The sequence below is a fragment of the Cygnus atratus genome, chromosome 1 (assembly GCF_013377495.2).
Source record: "Cygnus atratus isolate AKBS03 ecotype Queensland, Australia chromosome 1, CAtr_DNAZoo_HiC_assembly, whole genome shotgun sequence".
In the NCBI taxonomy this organism is placed as follows: domain Eukaryota; kingdom Metazoa; phylum Chordata; class Aves; order Anseriformes; family Anatidae; genus Cygnus; species Cygnus atratus.
This window is the reverse complement of record NC_066362.1, coordinates 36776345-36796174: the sequence shown is the minus strand read 5'-3', so window position 1 is coordinate 36796174 and position 19830 is coordinate 36776345. Positions and strand designations below refer to the sequence as shown.

General features: G+C 45.4%; 1 protein-coding gene across 3 annotated transcripts in view; it reads right to left on the bottom strand.

Moving 5' to 3' along the window:
* HMGA2 (high mobility group AT-hook 2) overlaps positions 1-19830 on the bottom strand; it is a 115706-nt gene that overhangs the window by 15753 nt on the left and 80123 nt on the right. The window contains exons 3-4 of one of the 3 annotated variants that reach the window (XM_050709755.1): positions 7610-7642; positions 7144-7360 (exon numbers count right to left, since the gene is read on the bottom strand). In XM_050709755.1, coding sequence (XP_050565712.1) covers positions 7304-7360; positions 7610-7642 — 90 coding nt within the window. In that variant the 3' untranslated portion in view covers positions 7144-7303. Of the gene's footprint in view, positions 1-7143; positions 7361-7609; positions 7643-19830 lie in introns of those variants that run through there. The other 2 variants (XM_035543866.2, XM_035543867.2) reach the window with 2 other exon arrangements.

Below are 19830 nucleotides of genomic sequence, written 5' to 3'. Positions count from 1 at the left end.
TGGCAAATGTGTGACCAGTGCTGCATTCAGATGGTGGCTTCCTGTGCTAGGGCTTGTGCCAAGGAAATTAAGTGTAGCATATTTAAAGAGTTAAAATAACCTTTTTTTGCCTTGTGACTGTTCAGAGCTGAAGACTCCTCCCAGACTGGACTATGCAGTGACATTCCGACTGCCTCAGAAGCTGGCCGACAAAGCCAGGACATCTCCTGAGCTGCATGTTGCAGCACGTAAAGACTCTGAATCCCCAGGAAACCATGAAGCAAAAATATCTTCCAAGATCTGATTCCTTTTTAGTCACATAAAATCATGAATGTATGCATGCTCATAATTCCCTTACACAAGAAGGGAGCATCAGCAACTTGGTTTTAACAGAGGGGGGATCAAGACACAGCAAAACTTGCCGAAAAAAGAGGCTTGCACACTGCAGTGCTCAACACTAACAGATTCAAAGGAAGCACGCGGCTCACCCATCATGGGTGAACGGGACACTTCTGCTCCTCAGTCAGCATGTGGGGACAAGGCGACAGACACTCAGCCTGCTTTGCGTGCCACTGGCACGCCAAGCAAGGGGATGCATAATTCAGTACTGAGGCAGGTGCTGCTGTGAAGCTGGGGCTTATCCAAACTATTTTGCTCCTGCGCTGTGAGAAGCAGGCTGCTCCTGCTCCCCTGCATAACTCACTCCACTCCCAACCCCCCCCCCCCAAATCCTGGCTGCTGGCAGAGGGCACAGAGGGTTTCTAAGTCCCCAGAAACCTGAGACATGAGCCTGGGGCAGGCAGTGCCTTGCAGCAGTGCAGCTGCTGGGCAGGCGCAGCTGTGAGCGTGTCCCTCCATCTTGCAATGCAGCTAAGGTGTCCACTGGCTCCGAGAGAGACTGGGTAAGCAGCGAGCCGGGGATTTGGTACTCCTCCCTGTGAACACCCAAATTCTGCTTGCAGGGAAACAGGGCAGCCTGGAAATATCAGTAAATTTAGACCAAAAAGCTTGAGGGCTGTATTACCAAGGTTATTTGAGTATCTAATGACTCACTGTTAAGAGAAGTAGTGGTTTCTAATGAACAATTAAATGTTTAACTACCTTTGTAAAACCCATCTGTCTGTTCCCTTTGCATTCTCTATGAAATGGAAATGCTGGGTGAGCTCTTTTTGTATTTTTGTTTATGGTAGAATGGGGTTCAGCTGAAGAAAATACTCAAATAAGTATTTGAGTATTTTGCTGTGAGCGAAAGCAATTTTTATAAAAGTGATTTTCATAAAATTGGTGTTCAGTAGATGACTCTGTGGCCCCAGTGTTCACTCTGTGAGACTATACTTACTGGCAGTGTTTGCCATCCTGACACTGAGAAGCCAGTGTGTACCTACCACCATCAATAAAAGAAACCACAAAAATATGAAAAAAAAAGATTTCCTCATTGAGCAGCAACATACAGCTTCAGATCACTGTATTTCTGACTTCTTACTCTTTTAAAGTAACCGAATATCTTAATATACTCCTGTACTAAAGGTATTTTTTTCTTTTCTTCACTTCCTTCCCATCACATATTTTTTCCACTCCTTTGTTTCATTTATTTAAAACCAAATTTCTGCAAGCAGTTATCTCAAAAAAGTTACTCTATCATGGTTATGTAATAAAGGAAAATCATAAACACTTGAACTTTGGAAATTTGATTCTTAAAATTATTTAGGTATTTAGGTCTCACTGATTTATATTATTCAGATTCTATTCAGAAGTTATGTCATATAAATAACAAAATATTTGCTATCAGAAATACCTGACTTCCTCTTCTAGACCTCATTCTTTAGCACAGTATTTCATAGAACTGGTATCTGCACCTTCTGTATTTTTCCCCATATATTTTTGTGTTGTTTAAAAAATATGTGCTTTTTTTTTTTTTTTTAATTTTAGACAACCTGTTCAGACTCCCTGTCACAATAAACCAAAAATAAAAGAAGACCGAGTATGTCTGTATGTCTTCCTATGGAAACCACATCATGCAGTTGCCACCATTCTACCCTGGAAGGAGAAAGAAAGTAAGGCCTTAAAGGCTGTCAACATCCTTGAGGCTCTAGCTACTGCAATTACGTGGAAAGTAAGAGGCTTTCCTGATGCCCTTAAAATCAAATTTAGACCTCTTCCAGAGGAATGGTAACGTCCTTCCTGCAGTACAGGTACCTACCTAATTTCTGCATGATTCTAGCTCTAATCCACAAATTTTATATTATTCTTATTTATTTATTTGCATCTTATGCCAAGCAATCCTTATAGGTTGCTCGAAACAGCAGAAATGGCAACAATAAAGGCTAGTTTTCAAACCTAAGCCCTTTTTTCGTACGACATTTTCATCCATTTGTTAAAACAATCTCCTCAAATCAGAACAATGTTACAAGAACACTCAGAATCAAAATCTGGAAGGTTTCTCCAAAGCAAAAGCCTCAAAACCCAAAATTAAACCCTATTTTGATTTAAAAAAACCCTCAAGCGATCATAATAATGTGAAGCTTTGGAAAAACTAACCTTCCAAGGACACCTATGGGGAAAAAGGTCAATAAAAACAGGTTATTTCATCGTGAAGCTATTTATGCAAAAAAAAAAAAACCTGGCCAGTTCCAGTAAGCATTGTCCCCTGTCCAGCGGTGGTGGGAGGCAGGGCACTGAGCTGGGGGGCCCCATAGCAGGTCCACGGCTCAGCCCCGCTGGGAAAACTTTGGGCAACTCCTCTGGGACCACGGCCCACACGGGGAGGTGCAGTGAGTCCAGGCTCACTGAGCTGTGATATCATGATATCCACTTGCTCCACGTGTGTGCATGTGGCACCTGGGGCCTCCAGTATATATAAGATGGCCTCTACCACTGTCTTTGGGAAAACAATCGGTGTTTGCTTTAAAAATAACACTAATAAAAGAATGGTAACTCAGCTGTTCAGAGGATGTTCTGGAGTGGTATGCACAACATGCATGCAACCTATATTGAAGTATAAAATTCCATCTACATATGGAAAATAAAGTTTTCTCCCTCTGGAAACTGACAACTTTCCAATTCTCCTTATCAGTAAATACAGAAGAAATACAGGACACACAAAACAGCTTGCTGGATGCAGTGGGAAGAGCGTGGAAACCCCAGGGAAGCAGGTCCACCCCCAGGGCGGAGGTGTTTCTACAGCCATGGCTGTGATGAGCAAAGCTGCAATATTCCCTACTGGGAAGGATACAGGGTGGGCTTGGGCAGGGACACATGTTATCTCCGACATCTAAGTGCACCTGTGTGGCTGTGAATGATTTGCCAGGCTTTCTGTGACACTAGGGTTTTCTTTCAACCTGAGTCGTTGCTAACATGGACCCTTGGAGTTATTTTCTACCACATTTATCTCTGGGATTTTCTAGAGAGAAGACAAAAATCCCCATGTGGTGGTAGCAGGTATGAAGAACATCTGAAGCTTGTGGAAGCGCAGATGTATTGCACAGTGCAAAGAGGTGACGCAGGACTTGGGCACAGTGGGGCCACCAGCCAGGCTGCCCCAGCGTGTCAGACCTGCCCCACAAGCACCACGTCTCCGGTCTCAGCTGCACTCACGAAGCCTGATGCTTCTGGGCTGCATATGAATGCGTGAATCATCAGTGCAAGTCCTGGGCTGCAGAGCCTGTCTGACGCTTTTAGGATTTACTGTTTGTCCTACATCCAGTGCACATGTGACGGAGGCAGATGGGGAACACATATAACCTGAAGTTCTGAGGTGTATATGTATTATGACTAATTAACATGCATAACTTTGTTAATACCAAGCCTAAGAGCTGAGTAAGATGAAAAAAATGCAGTGAATCTGCATTTACTTTCTTATACAAAACAATGATTTTCTTTTTAGCTCTTTTTTTTGCTGGGATTTATTTGTTTGTTTTGTTTTAAAAGCACCTAATGCTAGCATTAGGTAGAAAAGTACTCTGAGGCTTGGAGTGAGTGATATGCTGTCTTTCAGACTCAGACACAAACTTAAGAGGCTGCAAGGATTTCAGATTTTAATAGACCTCCCAAAGAGATTATAAGAAAATTTTCAAAGGGCTGTTCTACACTCACTGGATTTCTTCTCTCCAGAAATGATAAAAATAAAACATGTCCTGTTTCCAGAAAACTTTGATAGCTTTCATGATGTTTTCCTAAAAATATCGATTTCCTTTGCATTACTTAAGAGTGTAACTCCCCCATATGGCTCAGGCTACAGCTGCTACAAATAGCTTAAAAACAAGGAAATGCAGAAATTTCTGTTTGGACTGCTGATTTTTACACCCTGGTAAGAATATTATCTCATCATACTTATAAGATATGACTGCCCATTCTTTGGAAACAGAGAGGATTTAAAAGGAGCTTCTTGTTTTTGAGGCTTAGGCACATATTTCCGTGAACAAGCTAAATTAACTGATGACGTGCAGTTAGGCTTGCTATCTTTTCCTCATTTCCCCAAGGAAGTGTGAGAGGATGCATCAACGACCATCAGAAACGTGCGTACAGACTATATTATTTAAAGCTTTGTATTAATAATACGGATGGGCAGATTTCCAGTGGAGTTTACTGTTGCATTTGCCAGTTGCGTGATGGTCGATCTTCACAGCTCTGAGGATGTTTGAAGATATTGCAGAAGTTTATACAGGCATCTGTATGGCCCTAAGCTGGACATTAGACATCCATAAAGAGATTCAGAGCATGGAAGAGCCCTGCATAATGCTTAAAACCTGGGAAAAGGTGAAGGGAAAGGAGCTATTATGAATAGAAGAAGAATTCTATCTGTTTTTGCTGCTTCTACATTTTTAAAAATAAAGCAAAACCGAGAGGCATATGCAGTGGCAACAGGAACAAGAGCAACAGTGATGTAAACTAACACTCACAGAAATCTTTTGGAAAATGCCAGAAATTCAAAGCACAGCACTCAGGGATAAAACCTGACCCAGGTTTTCTGCCACTTTTACCATGGCAGACCAGGGTAATACGCTCACCATCACACAGCAGTTCTTGACTGCTACCTCTTACAGTCCCCACTGATGAAGAAAGGATACATTTCTAACTTAATCCAGACTGCCACATGGTAAAGCCATCTGGGAGGATATTTTGAAGGAAACAGATGGAAAAGGAAGAGATTCCTCTGAATGTAGTGTAAGATTTACATTATCCTCCATGAACTTCCATGTAGTCCCCATGTTTATATAATTTATCACTATTTCCTTAGACAGCTCAGATTAGGAAGCCTGCATGAGCTCATGTTCTTGTTGTTAATTCTGGGTCTGTACCTCCCTCCTTTAAAGGGAAATTCAGTAGTGTAAAAAGACAACGGAGAAAGGCAACCAGACTCCAGTGAAAACCAGCAGCAAGAAGCTCCTGACCGTCCCAGGAATCGCACTGTTTTACCTCTTCCTTCTTTTAGCCTCAGGAAGACACTGTGAGGAGGGCTTGCTCACAGCAATATACATTTTTTTCTCCGTTGCACACCCACAGCCAGCAAAAACGCAATGTTGTGTCAGCATAAGTGTGGGAGCAGGGCCTATTTAGACCAGGAAGGGTTAAAGACAAGTCAATGATTTCATTGAAAATCCCTCAGGCCAAGGATTAAAAAAGAAATGTTCTCTGAGTGAAGACATGGCACACAAATAATTTAAAGACTGTAATTTCACTAGTTGTGTTGTGATGACTGGGGATTGCTAAAAAGCCTTCTCTCTCCTTTCATGCATTCTTCTGTGCCTCCTCGTTTTCTATGCAAACATTTCCATTACTAATGGGAATGTCAAAGGGCCTCTTTTTCTCTCTCTTGCCCTCCCCGACCACGGAGATGCTGCAGAGGCACCGTGCAGCAGTGGCTGTGGCTGAAACACCCTGTGGCATCGCCACCAGTCACCGTTTCGGGAAAGAAAGGACAGGAAGGTCCATACAGGGAATCCCAGCGATTCAAACTCCTACATCATTAAATCCGTCGTTACTTTGTTCTGCTACCAAGCGATGGAGTCCCAGGTCCCCGCTCGATCCTCTGACACCCCACCTCAGCCTTGGTCCCAGGCGTTTCTTCCTCTCCCGTGCCAGGGCTCACACTCGATTAGCATTCAAACAAAACACTCATGACTAAGTGCCTGGGGAAATGGAGGCGCTTGCACCACTATGTGCCATGGGCAGCATGATTTCTGCCTGGCTAGAGGCAGGGCTACAAGCTCCAGACCCCTTTATCCTGCTGACCCCCACGGGCATGAGCTCCCTGCCACCCACCAGGGGTAACAGCAATGCAAACAGCCCCCATCTTCACCTCCTGAGCTTGGCCTCCTTGGCACAGCACGATTTGAGCCCCCCAGGTGCCAAGGAAGAGATGGCTGGCTTTGTGCCCACTGACAAATTTACTACCACCTTGTGGGAGGAACAGCATGATGGGGGCCCTAACAGTTGAAAGATGTAAGTGAGACCAGGGAGAGGAAATATCTTTTATTAGACCAACTCGGCGTGTTTTGAATTGTGTGTTGTAGTCAGAAGGTAAGTCCTTGGGGACAGTTGCTGTGTTTCTTCCATAAGCTGGCCTAATAAAAGACTCTACCTCTCCTTGCAAAATTTACCTTACTTGAAGATACTACCACATTCGTCCTGAATGTTATCTCTGCCATTAGGAGGCATTAATATCATAGCCAGCGCCACTCATTCACCACTACTGTGACTGTATTGATTCCTTTTGCAGAAACGTGATTCCTCTGCATACTTTTGAGTGTTGCATCATCTCACCCCTCCAACTCACAGCTAGGATGTTTTCTGTTTCTTATGTAACGGCTCTTAATTCAGATTACAGTAGACATTACAATAGTGTACACTGTACGATACTGTACTAAAACCGTACGGTAGAAAAACAGAGGCATGATTCCCTTCTGAAAGCGGACCTCTCTCCAGAAAAGCACCGGACCCTTTCTGCAGACCTGCTCCCATGCCCACATACTCTTCTCTGCTGCAGCATACATAACAAAGTGGCAGAGTTGGAGTGGTTTTTTTTTGGTTTTTGTTTTTGACATGAGTGGGCTGGGGAAAGAAAACGGAAGGGAAGACCATAAACGCAGTGTTTGGTTTCATTACACCTTAGCTTGCACTTTGTCCAAGGTGTTAAAGAAGGAGAATGCCACCCAACAAAAGATCCTCAAATGTGTTAGTCTTTAAGACGGTTTAATTATCAAGTTCAGCCTATTTTATTCTGTGGATTTAGGGACTTGTTTATACCAGTGGGGAGAAGGGTTTTACACCTGTGTCCCCTCTTCCTGCAAGCAGCCCAGGCTCAGGACACACATGGGTGCCTAGCTCAAGCTGGACTGGCACCAGTCGTGTGCGTGGCTGTGTTGTCATCACCAGGTGGTGGCTGCAGAAATATGACATTTCAGAGAACATTTCTGGGCAAGCACCTTCCACCCAGGCTGCATTTCCACTGCTGCCTCCTCTCCTTCCTGAGGGCCACCACGTGAATTTTCTGTGTGGTTGTGCCTAACAAGCCAGCAGCTATCCTCCATTTCATATTATTGATGCATTTCCCCCCGCTCTTTATCACTTTAAATACTGAAGAAGTATTCAATTTAAGATAGCGTAAGGAATTTAAATCATTTTTTCTTACCTGAGCAGGCTTCTTTTGAACCACTTGTTGAGGCTGAAAAACAAAACAAAAGCTTGGTGAGAAGCAAAATTCACTGAGGTCACTTAGCAGTCATTTCACAGGTGCTGGGAAAAATAGTTTCAGCATAAGAAATAAAAGCACAGGCAAAACCCACATTCAGAAATGGAGTGATGAATGTACCCTGGTCTCGCACTTAGCCTCTCCTACACATATCTATGACCTTACTCTGAAGCAGTTCCTATTGCTGTGGAACCAGAAGAATATGTTGAATTTGTGTAATTAAAACCAAAGTGATACCTAATGTAGCATGTTACATATTCCAGCTCTTCCATGGTACTGCTAGATTTACTTTGCTGCGTTACGTATCAGACTGCAAATGGCCTAGTTTTGGAACTAGAGTTTGTTATCTCCATGGATGCTGATTACTCTTTTCCCCCACTCTTTTGGCCACGAGCTGTGGGGAAGCCCTCCCTGCTGGCCACAAGGCTTGGGCAGAGAGGTGAGGGACATGTTCCCGAGCCAGGGCTTCCCACCCAACCACAGCCATCCCTGCTGAAGCCATCGGGCTGGGGTGGGCAGCACCTCTGGTCCCAGGGTGCTCTGGTTTGGAAGCTCTAGCTGAATGAAAGCACTGGATGTGATTTTGGGGATGCCCATCACCAGGCTGCTTGGGTGCGTGGCCAAGGAGAGATGGGGGCTGCGTCCACCTGCCCGCCCAGGGCCTGGTGGCACAGCCACGGGGACCTCAGCAGCAATCTTTTCTGGCTGCCCCTACCCAGGAGCAGGAAATACGGTCCTCAGGAGAGTCAGGAAACCCACTGAGGTGCCAGGCCCTGCATCCAAGCCCCGGGGAGGAGGAGGAGTATCAGTTAAGGAACTAACGCCTGCACGCTTAAAATACACCATGGCTGCTCTGCTGACGTGACCCCTGTGGGTGCTAGGAGCAGCACAGAACAATAAGGCCACAGATAAAGGATGAAATCCTGACACCGTGAGCACAAAAGGGCTTTTCTTACTCCAGTGGGGCAAAGCTGCCTTCCCCCTCTCTGCCCCCCAGGATTTTCTGTTTTCAAAGTACATGAATCGCACCCAATGATTTTCTTCCTGCCCTTCCTTCCTGCCTGTTCCTAATCCCAGCCGTGATTTTAGTGCCTCACTTGGGCAGAAGCCAACATGCCATCCCTCTGGATAGCCAAAACCCTAATTTTCATGACAGTATAGTAGGAAATAACTGGAATATTTCTGAATAAACAGTTTAGTGTAACTGGCCTTTCAGAGCAATATTTCAGTGGGAAGGATCAATGAAAATGTAAATTAAATGTAACTGATTCAATTCAGACTGCCCACCACAAGCGTCCCATTTTAACAAGAGATGCTTTGTTTATTTTCAGTCATTTTTTCTAATTCAGCGGAATCCTATTGCTGTTTTATTTTTTGTATCTCTGCCTCAGGCTCCAAGTTCTGCTCTCGAATAAATACGAGGGGGAAAAAAAAAAGCGATGACTGGGTCCGTCTTTAAACTTCAGGGTGGATCCTTTTCTTTTCCATTAAACTCCCTTGCAATGGAGAAGCAATTACCAAAGCACACATTTTATTGATGCCTTCTCCAGGTGGACTGCAAGCCCTGAACTGATTACGGGACATTTGCTGCCCTTGGACAAAGGAATTATTTGTTTCATAGGAATCCCTCGTAATTACAGAGTTCATTGAGCTCCTCGGTAATCTGAAGTGCTTTTCCACCTTATTTTCTTTTTCTTGCCTGCTGATTACACCTGTGCACGTGTTTACTCCCAAGCCACATGAAATCTGTAGACATTCTTAGCGGCTGACTGTTTTCTCCTGTTCAGAAATCCCCATATATTTTTGGCTGTGTGCTCTGCATTCATGTGACTCTCACACACTGTAGCTCAATGAAATCTTCTGAAAGGGCTGCCAACTCACCAAATTTTCCATGAATTAGGTCCTGACACTTCAATGAGAGGAAAGACAATGTCTGAAACAAGGCCAGCCCTGGCTTCCTGCCTAGTATGTGTCAAAGTAATTCTACCAGCTGCCCTTCTACACAGCACTTCATACTTTTCAGACCACCAGAAAGCCCCTTGAATACTTTCAGTGATAGCTGGGGCTCGGGCTGCCAGTGTGTTTTCCCAGCCTCTGGCACCCAGTGGCTCCAGACTGGACCTAGAAAGTTTTTGTGTGTGTTTGTTTTGTTTTGTTTTTATTTTTATGAATGGCTTTCGCAGGGGACTCTGACTCGAGCACAATACTATACAGCCATTCATAAAAAGCAGAGGGAAAATATTGTACTTTGCCCAGTTGGAAACTGCCTGTGATACTGACCAAAGCTCGCAGGAATCTTAGTCATTCGAGATCTTTGCTATCTCAGTGCTTCATGTCAAGAGCTCCCTGGCAGCGTTCGCTTGCTGCCAGCGAGGTTTCCAGCAGAGAACAGCGCATGTTGTGCTTTCTCCCTTAGATGGAAGAAGCGAAGCTACGAGGGACAAAAAGCAGGGCTCAGCCCCTTGGCCGGAGTTAGCGGCACGCAGCACCGACACACTGGGAGCCGTGCCCACGCCTGCCAAGCCGAGGGCTGCGGCGTGTGCGGGCTGAATCACGGCAAGCACGGCGAGGGCTGGCACCCAGGGGCGCCGCTCGCCCCGCTGGTGATGCAACTGGACAAACACTCCCTGGGTAAAAACAGCAAGGTCCAATCCTGCCAGGACCCCTGCATCTGCTCACTCGACAACCACTGCACTTGGAGCAACCCAAGGTAGAAGAACTGAGGCGGACAGGAATAATGAAAAGTCTCCTAAGCACCCCCTGTGATTTCTATAGCCGTTGCGGGTGTGACGCCTTTGGAAACTGCTTGACACGCTACGGATACAAATGCGTCTACTCACTGAGCCTTGTGTTCACAAAGAGAGTTAAGAGATCTTTTCAGAGACACCTCTGATCTGAAAGGCTCTTGCAAACGCATGTTCGACTAGTTGGGAAGAAAGGGAATCCGTCTTGGTTACGGAAAAGATTGGAACCACAAAAAAGACAAGGACAAGAGACTTTAAAGAGGTGCCTTGGAGCAAAATGAAGTTGTACGCGAGACATGAGAGCTCTGAACTATTATATATCCCTCCAGGAGACTGCAGAGTAAGATGGCAGCCCTCCTGCTCTGCCAGAGGCTGGCTTGCTTGCTTAAGTGATCACACGTAAGGGGAGCTGTGTGAAACGCGCAACTTTCACATTTTACTTTTATCCCAAGTTAGAAAGCCAACTATTTTACACTGAATCTGTATCAGCTGAAATTCTGGATACCTGAAATCAAAATTTACTGTTTTATGTCAAATACAAGCACAAGACAGTCTCAAGTAGCTTTCTTAAATCCGTTTCGAGGCAGAAAGACCAAGTGACAATGTTGGAAAAATCCTGTGACCACGTCATTTGAAAGCCTACCGTACAAGAACAAATCCAAAATACAGCAGAGTGCATGTTTAAACTACTATGTATACATGAGCTAAGACAAAATACTGTAATTTAAAACTTTGTGATAAGATCCCTACCTTTGAAGAGAAAAAAATTAACCACCTAAAGAGCAATGTACACAAACTTTTTGGAGGTTTTATCTTTGGCTGTAAGGTTTGGAAGTTCAAAGCCCAACTGTTTATCTTCTACAACAAACTTCTTTCACCGCTCCTCTGTCACCTCACCCCTCTATTTATTTTTGAATTGTGTCACTTTACCCCTTGTCAATATCCTAGATGCATCCTTACAGACAAAACCTTGTTCAGGCATTCCTTGTCTCTGCCGAAACCTGTATCATCAGATGACTTTTCTCTCTGTTGGTAAATACAGACACCGGTCAAACAATTTCCCTGCTTTCTACACGAGAACAAAAGAGCCGCCTCATGTGACGAGTCCATATTCATCTTGTACCAGCAGCCAGAAGTTGTATCAAATTCAATTTGTCACACCTCCCCTTCTCTATAGTGCTTCTTCTTACCCTCTGACTTTTCGTAGCCTTGTAAAAATAAGGATGGCTACGGGTAAGTCTATGTCAACCAGGATGAGCGACGCTGGAACACATTTTTAATGATTGGAGATAAAAGCACAGGCCTGCATGCAAGTCTTTCACCTACTGCTGTGCCTGAAGCTCCAAGGGCACGCCGCACAGTCACGGTGCTCCTAGGTTTTGTGTCTGCGTCTTCCTCTTTAAATGGGGTATTATGAAGATGTTTGACTGATGCTTCTTGGCAACAGTGACTCTCTGTTTTATTCCCACAGCTTGACACAGACAAGACATTCGCATGGAGGTAGCTCTGCTGGTGAGGCTAAATGACCGTGATGGAAACTAATACCCAGTTAGGATGACATTTATAGTGCTGACAGCTCAGTGTTGTGCAGAGATCATTAAAATAATTTCATAGGTCACCCAAACACTTGTAGTTCTAAATTAAAAGATGAGTAAAACCATATTTAGACTTTTTGTCTACATATCCTAGAAAAATCAGGAAGTTCATACTATACCAGTTGAAACCAATATAATCCAAAATAAATCATGTCTTCCAAGCAGTTCCATATGACAGCATAATAACTACTGTTCTGCCCTACAGCTTTAATTGGTTCGAGTCCAGCCTTTCCCTCACTCCTCGAGCACGCAGTGCTCCAACGCTGGGACTGGAGGCCCACAGAGGCTGTGAGAGCCTCCTCTCCTCTCGACAAAAGCAATTTCCAGCTTCACGGCCACCAGCAGGACTCCACCACAGGCTGTGTGGGGCAGTGTGCCTGCCATTCACTGCTCCTATCCAGGTATGCTCACGGCTTGCTTTGGAAATGATCTTCCTTTAGAGGGGCGAGGAGAAAAGCTTTTCACAGCATCAATAGCAAGGGGAGGTTCCCCCTCCGCCCAAGCAGGAGCCGCTTGTGTTTTGGAAGGGCAGGTCGTGAATTCTCCTGCCCACATCGCATGTTTGCAGTCAACTGGCAACCGGGGCGTCTGTGTATGCACACTGCTGTGGGTCATTAGGATGTAACAGCAAAACCATCTGGCCCTAAGAGTTCAAAGGAGATTTCACAGTCCTCTGTGCAGTCTCATAAATGAAGCTAATAGTAATCTGTGGAGAATTTTGGCAAAATCTGTGGAACTTTTATTCTTTATTTTCTATCCTACTTGGCACTGCTCTGAGTTTTTAATACCAAATACAAAGTCGGGTCATTCAAAAAATATTTATTAGCGTATTAAACTGACCTCCCCTGACTGCTGCTGGAAAACCCTGCAACATCTCAGGAGCTGCACCAATAACTAGCTGATGACAAAGTAAATAGCACTTCTACTCCACTTGCGAAGGGGAGCAGAAAGCATCACAGTTTTCCAAGTACACAAAGTGACTTTTAATAGTTACTTGAGTGGCACCGAAATCTTACATTTTGACTGGCAAATTCAAAACACATTGCTTCAAATTACTCTTTTGGTAGCCTGAAAATTCAGGCATTGGCACCTATATCCAGTCAGGTAGGTTTATATGCAATGGAAGTCAACCAACTGACACCAGCAGGGTTAGGATTTCATATGTTTTATATACAGAAAGCTACCTTCACTACAAAAAATTAAGGTTGCTACTTTTGCCATGGTTTTACATTCCAGGAGTAGAAAAACTGTGAAAGAAATTTATTAAAAATCAAATTCTGATTTCTTTTACGCTAGTACAATCCACTATTTTTCAGTTGCTTTGACCCAGCCTTCCTCAGTGGCAGACTTCCCACCACAACTAGAGATCTTGGAAATACAAATTTAATGGTTAGAACAGGAAGAGGAAAAGTGTCATTTTTATTCATCTGCTAGCTGAACTGTTTAGTTCAAGGACAATGATACCCCACTGAGTTTATCAAGGATATAAGCAAAATTCAAAGCACAGTAGTTTTGAGTTCAATGTTTTTGATTATATTAATTTTTATAATCTTTCAGTTGGTATTGGGTACATTTCCATAAAATACTTAGGGCAGTGCAGCTTATGAAATGGGAGGAGGGGGAATGGTTTTAAACTAAAAGAGGGAAGATTAGATTAGATGTTAGGAGGAAATTCTTTAGTCAGAGTGGTGATGCCCTGGCACAGGCTGCCCAGAGCAGCTGTGGATGCCCCGTCCCTGGAGGTGCTCAAGGCCAGGCTGGATGGGGCTTTGGGCAACCTGGTCTGGTGGGAGGTGTCCCTGCCCATGGCAGGGGGGTGGAGCTGGGTGGGCTTTAAGGTCCCTTCCAACCCAAACCATTCTGTGATTCTGTGGTTCTATGAATGGACCTTGTAGCTGTGGTTAAATGCTATAAGCAAAATTTACATCGGTGTACCTAGCTAAAATCTATACATCTGCTGTAGTCCCACATTTCAGCTGCAGGAGGAAGATCTGTTGCTGCTGACTGCCCTTCAGAGACACCTCTGTTCTGCTGGGCTCCCCTGTTACTTCGTTACCACCCATCACGTATTTGACAAGCTTTCTTGATGCATTTTATTCTGGTTTCGTTCAGCACCCTGTGCATTTTTCAGCTAAAATATTAAGAAGCAATTTCTGCCTTTCAGAGTAACTCTAATACACAATTTAGCACTGATGTTTTCTTGATAAGCACCTAAGGAACTTGAGCTGACTCCTGTTAAATGAATGTCATATATACCTGCCTATTTATAACCCCCTGCACAGACAGGCTATTGAGAAAGCCAAAGGGGAGGTTCAATATTTATAGTTATAGTGTAAGAAAAAAGAATACATTTTAGTAGACAGAAATAAATGATAAGTTATTTGCAAAGAAACCTAGCTCTCATGATCCAGGGATATAAACTGGTCAGGAACTACTTAGCTTTATACCTTGCAGACCTCTCCACACAAGTAACTATTGTGCAACTGTTTATCTCCAGACTATCTTGTCTGTTTTGGTACAGCAACCCCTGTGTTCACCATGCATCTCTCTTGACCCATATGGAAATAATTTTTGACCACTTCTAAACAGGCGAGATTTGAATTGATGACCTGGAGGTGAAAAGCACCATATCACATTACCATCCGGTTCAAACTGTTGTGAGAGTGTCTTCCCTCTCTTCTTGCTCAGGCAGCTCCCACCAAAGAGACCAAAAAACCAGGGGCGGGTCCTGCTTCAGAGACCATTCCTGGTGGTAGCACTGACAGCGGCTGCCTGGAGCCCATCAGAGCTGCAAGACTGTCCTCAGTGGCCTCATCTCTAGATCTGACTGCCAGCAGCTTCTGAACCTCCCTGAACTTTGCTCTGGTCTCCACTGAAGTAACACAATAGGGCGGTAAAGTCCCAAACCAGACCTGCAAAATCAGCTACTGTTTGGAGAGTAAACTCTGAACTTCAGTGTTTTAGCTGAAAATAAAACTATTGCCAGGTAACATTTATCTTTCTGGGCTTTCTCATTCTCCTCCTCATTTTAAGGTCACAGAGACCTTAACTCATTTGGTAACAGTGTTCTTGCGTCACACAGAAACTAGAAAACATGCACAGCCCGTTTTGCACAATACAGGCTTAGATACGGATAATCAAATTCATTTCCAGGTCTATGACAGCTGCTGCAAACAAATGGCCTCAGTCTAGGGATAGGGATAGAAAAAGACCTTAAGTGGCAGTGCTGAAAAGCAAGGAGCAAACTCTGCTCCACTGGGTGGCCCAGGGACTGCAGCAGTGTCCTGGCAGGGAGAGGTGACCGTTCTGCCCCATTGCTCCTGTCTCACCACAGTGCTGCGCTGGCCATATTGCAGCCTGAAGCTGCACTTCTTCACAGGAGTCCCTGCAACAGGATATTTATGAAAACACAACACGCATGTCCCTCAGCATGTGGGGCAGAGGCATCTTCCCTCTCCAGAAAGTACAACCCTGAGCAAGCGATCGTGAACTGGCCCCTGTAAATACAGGTAGGTGTGCGGCATGATAGGAGTCCCTGCTTCTCCCTCACTATTTTCACAACTCAGGGCATCCCTTGGATATTTCCTGATGACAACCCCTGGCATATTTCTTCAGTTTAGCTGCACGCTGTGCTGCTGCCCCCAGAGATCTGTGCTTCATGTTTTAGCCAGCCACATCTCAAACACAGGAGGAGAGCATCGGAGCACATGGTCTGGGGCAGAGTGTAAAGGCACGTGCAGAACATGCTCACTTAGGACAGCGTGGCACTGTTTCTGTGCATTTTGCAGTGATGTGTAACCCAAGAAGATGCGACACCTCCGGGCAGTGCTGAGGCTGCCTGGGATGGACACCTGGCAGTTACACTGGGCAAGCACTCCCTGCAATTTCTTCTTGGAAGCACAGCACCAGGTTGTGAGCGCACCAAGCACCCAACACCCTTAGGCTCACAGGGAATTGAGTGTTTGATTCTACTCATCTTCTGCTGATGAGTGCTTTTCTTCATCTTTTCTTGCAAAGCAAAACCCCTTTGGATCGGGGTTCTCCTCGTGTTCTCCTGAAGGATTACCCTCACACCCTTGGATGCCCAAGCACTTGGCTGTTGTGTGAGCCTGTCCCAGTGGGCCCTGCCTAGAAAACCTGCGGGCTTCACCCGAAGTAGAAAACAATCCAGCCCAGGTGCAGCCTGGTTTGCATCCATACGACCTTTCCTCCTCCCAGATGGAGCCATCTCTTCCACACCGCCTGGAGGAAGAAGCCCCATAGCTTGTGCTATTTCCTGAACCTCTGCGCTGGCAGAGGACAAGACAGTGCCGGAGGGCAGGCTGCCAGCTGCCAGCACAGACAACTTCAGGACAGCGCTTGAGGCTGTGCCCAGGCACTCTTCAGACACAACTCCAGACCCTGTCAGGAAGAGCTCTCTGTCCCCTCATCAGCACAAACCGAGGTAAGGACACAAGGAACCCAGGCAGCCTCTTTTGTATATCCATTTCTGACCCTTTAGAAATAGGATGTATGTTGTATGGAGCGTATGTGGTCATCCCCAGGCCTGGCCCTGAAGCCCTGCAGGAGCTTCCCCATCCCATCCATCCCATTCCCTCCGTGACCTCCCATTGCCCCATGATGGCTGGGCAGGGGTTTCCTCCCAAGAAGAGGCACACGGCGTGAGGAAGGCGAGTTGACTGTGCCTCGCTGATTTTCTGCAGCTGAGGATCTGGCCTGAGGCACTTCTCTTGAACTTCTTTGTCTGAGCACATTCATTGGTAGCCACATGGTTGGCTGGGGATGTTTTTGTACGGCTGGGATACACAGATGTCTGATAGCTGTCTGTCTATCGAAGAGATTTGATAATTATTACTGCCTCCAGGAAACTGATGCTGCTAAGAGTGTCTGTCAGAGAGTCCAAACAGCCTGCTGACATCCTGGCACAGTTTCATAAAGAAGTCAGTGTCCAAAATAGAAATACATTTTCCATGTACTTGAAATATACCAGGGGCTTGGTGGCGAGTTGTTGTAATTAATCCACTTCCTGGCTTGATATATTTTGGGATCATTCTGGTGCGTGGTATGTTAAATAGTGAACTCAGTTCATACTGTTGGTTTTTCATGGAACTTACATTCATTATGTCCAAATGAGTGATTTGTAGGCACTCCTTGCAAAGCAGAAAGAAGCTTTGGACTGCATTTCTGGTGTGCTTTTACCATTCACTCAGTAATTTCATCATATGCATCACTGTGAAATCTGCGGGACACAGTAACACATTTTAAAGGTGGCAGCAAAACTATTTTCTCTTTTATTCAGCTAGAAGTCATTTGCTAGAAGACTGCAAAGACAAAGATACAATATCGTATCATCAGCCTCTTGACAGCAGCAGAAATATGAATAGTGTCTGTGTGCACATTGCTTCTGGTCTGAAAGAGAGAGAAAGAAGGGGGACGAGAGAGAGGGAGGGAGAAAAAGATACTGCTCTTGATATTCCTCACGTCATTTTGGAGTCGTGCTATTTACATCCTGGACAGACTGAATTTAGCCCAGCCTAGCAGAGAAGAATTTGACCCTAATTTTTAAAGGACAATTACCTGACTGTCTAGTTACAGTTATTTAATAGCCTTTTGGAAGCTACATCTGACCTGAAGATCCTATTTGTTGCTCGGATCTAACGTGAACATCAAAGGTATGTGCGTTAGGTATGCACGCAAATCCCCTGCAGCTTTTTTCATCATGGTGCTGCAACCTGATACCCCAGTGGGAATGCAGTGCCTACAGCACCCTGACACAGCCCCGCTCCTTGCCACAGCTCGCAGGGGTCGCCTCGCTCACGGAGCACTGTACGCACCAGGAAAGCAGCCTGGCTTTAGATGTTACAGTTCTTAGGAACATTTTACCAAACGCAGTTCATTCCTGAGAATCAGGCTGCTATATACTTGCTCTCAGTTCCTGATAACCTTTCCATGCTTTGCTGTTGCTGTTGTTTGTTTCTACATGACAAAGCAAGCTGATTTTTTGTGTTGCAGAAAAACAGAGTAAAATCCTGTCCTTGGCTAAAACGCATCCTTAGTTGCAGAGTCTGCCCAAAGAGGTAAATGCTTCCATCTCCCAGCTGGTCACATTTTATTTTGACTGGACCAATGTGATTTGGGAGGTGCCAGATAGGCACAAGTTGGTAGCATCTGCGGCTAGGTGGTCCTGGCAGCAGAGGTGCAATCAGCTTTCTGGGTGAAGGAGAAGGATAGCTGGCCTCCACATGCTGCTGTGGTTGGCACAGAAAGATGTATGTCTTTTGGGGATTAGGCTATACAATGGGTAGCCCGATTTGCAGCTGGACATAATCCACCTCCACGAGCTCAGGTGTTATACCAGCACCAGATCGCTTAATGGCAGCTGCAAGACCATTTTAGCATTGGCAGCAGTGTGCCAAGGACACCCTGATACTCTAGGTATTAACAGGTAGGGAAGATATAGATGGTGGGGAGCAAGGTTCTTCTGCTGGTGGCGAGCAGGCTGCTCCCAGGCACCTCAATGTCCCCGTGTCCCCTGCCAGCAACTTCCCAGCCCAGTCTCCAGCAAGGCTTTACCTTGAGAAAGGAGCTGGGGAGCACAGGGCGTACCCTGAGGCGAGCTCTGCAGGCAGCCCCATGGACACCAGAGGTAGCTGTGAGCCCAGTGCTCTCTCTGGCAAACCCCATGGCCAGCAAGGAGGCCACCAATGAAGGAGGGCCAGCATTTGGGGGAGACGTGAGGAAACCAGAGTACAGCTTAGGACAGTGTGTGTACACCTAGCAGCTTCTGGAAGTCTTTGGCTGGTAGGAAACTGCTGGAATTTTGTGTTTGGGTTGTGTGGTGGGAAAGATCCTAAGGGATGGATGGGGAAATGAAAAGTGGCAAAGAGAGATGGTAGGAAGGGGGGGGACCAAAAGCACCACACTCTGTCCGCTTGCACACAGATGGGAATGAGGTCTCTGTGCTGCCCAGGAAGTGCAAGGAACTGAGAGGAAACAGAAATACCTTATTCATATTTCTTTTTGTCCACTGCCATAAACTAGATGGCTGTATTGTCCTATTTTTGGCTTCTATTAGGCTCTTAAGCATGTTAGTGACATGTGTGATTTTGATTTGAGTGATTAGGAAGTTTGGTTAGAAGGACTGTTTTTATGTACCAGTGGGTTTTCAGACTTCAGGATCAGATACGTTTCGTAGGCTCTATATTTCCAGATCATGAAAAAGAAGGAAGAAAGAGGAAGGCCCCTGGACTGCACTGCCTCGGGGAGCGGAGGATCACATCCCTAGCCGCAAGCAGAGAAACAACCTGCCGCTCCCGGCTGATGACAGCTGGACCCGCAGGAGCTCGTGTTCTTCCTGAAGAAGAGCTCAAGCGACCTCTCAGCACGGCAATCTGTGCAGAAGCAGGTCTGCTTCAGCTCTGTGGTTAGCCTGCGCTGGCAGCGGGACAGCCAGGACATTCACTGTTTGTTATACAAGCACTTCAAGAGGGTGGGGGACAGTGATGGGATAAGGAGTTGCCCATGCCTCTTCGCCTTTCATCACCTCCCAGGAATGTCTGCCTTCAGGGCTAATTTAGATGCATTTACGTTAATAAATGTGTAGCCTTTTCAGCCACGTTTTTTCACTTTAATTCCTGTCTGCCCTTGCTGGCACATGCCCTTGGCAATTTGCAGTTGTTTTGCTCATTCAGCATTGTATAATTGTCCTTTATTACTGAATCTAGATATTTTTTTATGGCTAAACACATGCAGAGCTCTTGAAAGTGATATAGCCTAGCTCCATTTTGCTTAGTAAACACCGCTTCTTTTTTTCTTGCTTTTT